The sequence below is a fragment of the Anopheles cruzii genome, unplaced genomic scaffold (genome assembly GCF_943734635.1).
Source record: "Anopheles cruzii unplaced genomic scaffold, idAnoCruzAS_RS32_06 scaffold02626_ctg1, whole genome shotgun sequence".
In the NCBI taxonomy this organism is placed as follows: Eukaryota; Metazoa; Arthropoda; class Insecta; order Diptera; family Culicidae; genus Anopheles; species Anopheles cruzii.
Window position 1 is genome coordinate 1 of NW_026456211.1, and position 2,979 is coordinate 2,979.

A 2,979-nucleotide genomic window follows, 5' to 3' on the forward strand; every position below is an offset into this window, starting at 1 on the left:
TACGCTCGTCGCCAGCCGACCTCTACTATCGGCGCGTGTCGGAGCGCGAAGTCGAGTCGACGCCCCGACTGGATGTGCTTTGCGCGTTATTCGACGAGGAGCTTATCCAGCGGGCAGCACGAATCCGGACACCACAGTCGGAGCCCGAACGGCCCAAGGGTCTATCGCCCAAGCGCTGTCACTCTTCGAAGCGCAAAAACAAAAAATGCACCCAAAAATCTGATAAACACTCTTCGTCTTCGTCGGAAGCATCAGACACATCGGGATCGTCGGACGAGAACGAGTGCAACATGGCTGCGCTGGAAGCGAAGATCAAGCACCCGCAGCGCCTGCACGCCGACTTGTGGCATAACGAGCCCGGTGAGATGAACGATGGACCACTGTGCCGCTGTTCGGCATGTTTACAGCGAACCGGAATCCTGCATGGAAAGTACCCGGGTGAGGCAGGGTTTTCGCAGTGCGCGCAACAATCAAATAACGCGAGCAAACTGCACCACTACCGGTAAGCATTCGACAAAAGCTCGTCTTTCATTGTTCTCGCGCTACTTTTGGTAATTTTTTTTTATGCATTTGCAGCATTACGATCTCACCACCGACCAACTTTCTCACCAAAACACCCACGATCATCAAGCATGACCAGCACGAGTTCCTGTTCGAAGGGTTTTCGCTGCTGGCGCACGAGCCCATCGGCGAGCTGCCTACCTGTAAGGTGATTCGTTTCAACATCGAGTACACCATCCTCTACCTAGAAGAACCGATGCCGGAGAACTTTACTATTCGCGAGCTCGATCTGTTCGAGCGGTTTCTGTTCCGTGAGCTCCTCGAGCTGGTCGATTTTAGTGTGCAGCCGTCTGGGCCGAAAGTCGCGGATAGCTCCTGCCCTTGTTATCACTTTTTGCCGCGCTTCGTGCGCGATCTGCCCGACAACGGCAAGGAAGTGCTGGCAATGGCTCAGGTGCTAGGATACTTGCTCGACAACTCTGGCCCACTGGTCCAGCCGGAATTGCTCGGTGAGATGATGACGATGGGGCAGGGCGAATGGCAAGACTATGTTGACTGCCTGAAGGGCATGGTGGTGACGAACCCGGGCATGAAACCGTGCTCCGTCCGCGTGGACCAGCTCGATCGTAACATCAGCGATGTGCCGGAGGCAGCAATCGCTCTCGACGCTAATGGGTTTGTGCACCCGGTGATCGTCCACTTCGGAATACGCCCGTTTGATGACAAACGTAAGTTGGAGGAGAATGAAAACCGGAAGCGTTACAGTACGATCGTGGTGAGCGCTCGCTCCTTTCACCGGACGGGTATCATGTGCGATATGGTGCAGCATGCAATGCTGATACCGGTGCTAACCGGCCACCTGCGCTTCCACCGAGCGCTCGATGTGCTGGAACGGGTCATCGATTACAAGTTTACGAACCGTTATACGCTCCAGCTCGCCCTTACGCACCCGTCGTACAAGGATAATTTTGGCACCAACCCGGACCACGCGCGTAACAGCCTTACGAACTGCGGTATCCGCCAGCCGGAGTATGGTAACCGTAACATCCACTATATGAACACTCGCAAGCGCGGCATCAACACACTGATCAGCATAATGTCGCGTTTCCGCAAGGAGTGTAAAACCGATAGCAACATTACCCATAACGAACGGCTTGCGTTTCTTGGCGACGCGGTGGTCGGCTTCATTACCTCGATCCATCTGTTTCACTTGTTTCCCACTCGGGCAGAAGGTGGACTGGCGACCGACCGTGCAGCGCTTGTACAGAAACAGCATCTGGCGGTATTGGCCAAGAAGCTCCAATTGGAGGAGTTTATGTTGCACGGGCATGGGTCCAACTTGCGCAAGAAGCTCCAGCTAGACCATGCGCTTGCCAACTGCTTCGAGGCGCTGATGGGTGCTCTGTTGCTCGACGGTGGCATTGAAGTGGCTGACCGTGTATTCGCTTACGCCCTGTACGGAAAAAACAAACCGATCCTGCACCGCGTCTGGGTAAACTATCCTCCCCATCCGCTGCAGGAGCAGGAACCGGATGGCGACCGGCATCACATTAAGTCGTTTGAGATGCTTAAAATGCTGACGCGCTTCGAAAAGTCCATTGGCGTGAAATTCAAACACATCCGGCTGCTGGCGCGCGCTTTCACCGATGAGTCCATGGGATTCACCAATCTGACGCTTGGCTCGAACCAGCGGCTTGAGTTTTTCGGCGACACGGTTCTGCAGCTGATATGCTCCGAGTATCTTTACCGACACTATCCCGAGTATCGCCAGACCCCCTTGTCGAAGCTGCGAAGCTGTCTGGTTAAAAATCGCACGCTAGCTATCGTGTGCGACGACTTGGGCTTGACGCAGTACGCGGCATATTCGCCCAGGAAGGTGGAAGCTGGACTCAAAACAAAGGATCGGGCGGATCTGTTCGAGGCGTTCCTGGGAGCGATGTACATTGACCGCGGGCTGAAGGACTGCGAAGTAGTCTGTCAGGTGTATCTGTTCTCGCGGCTGCAGGACTTTCTTGGGAACGAAGACTGGAGCAAGAACCCGAAGGATGAGTTGCAACAGTGCTGCCTCAAGCTGCGCACGATGAAGGGAGGCAATGCGGACTTACCGGTGTACGAGTTAATCGAGAGTACCGTAACAAACAGAATATCCGTCCATTCGGTGGCGGTATCTTTTCGCGGCACGCGGCTGGCTTGCGGAGCTGGTTCTAGCATTAAAAATGCACAAAAGAAAGCCGCGCAAGAGGCGCTTGACAATTGGAAGAATCTGTTGCCGCAGTTAAATGTGCCTCAATCAAGCCGTTCGACAGGTAGAAATCGTGACGGTTCGACGAGTGCAGCTGGTGATGTAGACGGTTGTAGCGCTATATCGGATGACGAAGACAGTCTAATTTCACAAAACCTACTTGACGACTAAAATGCGAAGAAACGTAAGCTTCTTGTTGTCCACATAACGGATCTCCGGTTGCCGAGATGTTGATC

General features: G+C 54.1%; 1 protein-coding gene across 1 annotated transcript; it reads left to right on the plus strand.

The window, feature by feature from the left end:
• Positions 1-5: 5 nt before the first annotated feature.
• On the plus strand, positions 6-2,807 carry LOC128276831 (ribonuclease 3-like; the record flags this gene model as incomplete). The annotated part of the gene is made up of 2 exons (XM_053015289.1): positions 6-502; positions 577-2,807. Coding segments are annotated over 2 exons (2,728 nt in total), but the record flags the coding sequence as incomplete, so codon positions are not given.
• Positions 2,808-2,979: the final 172 nt, after the last annotated feature.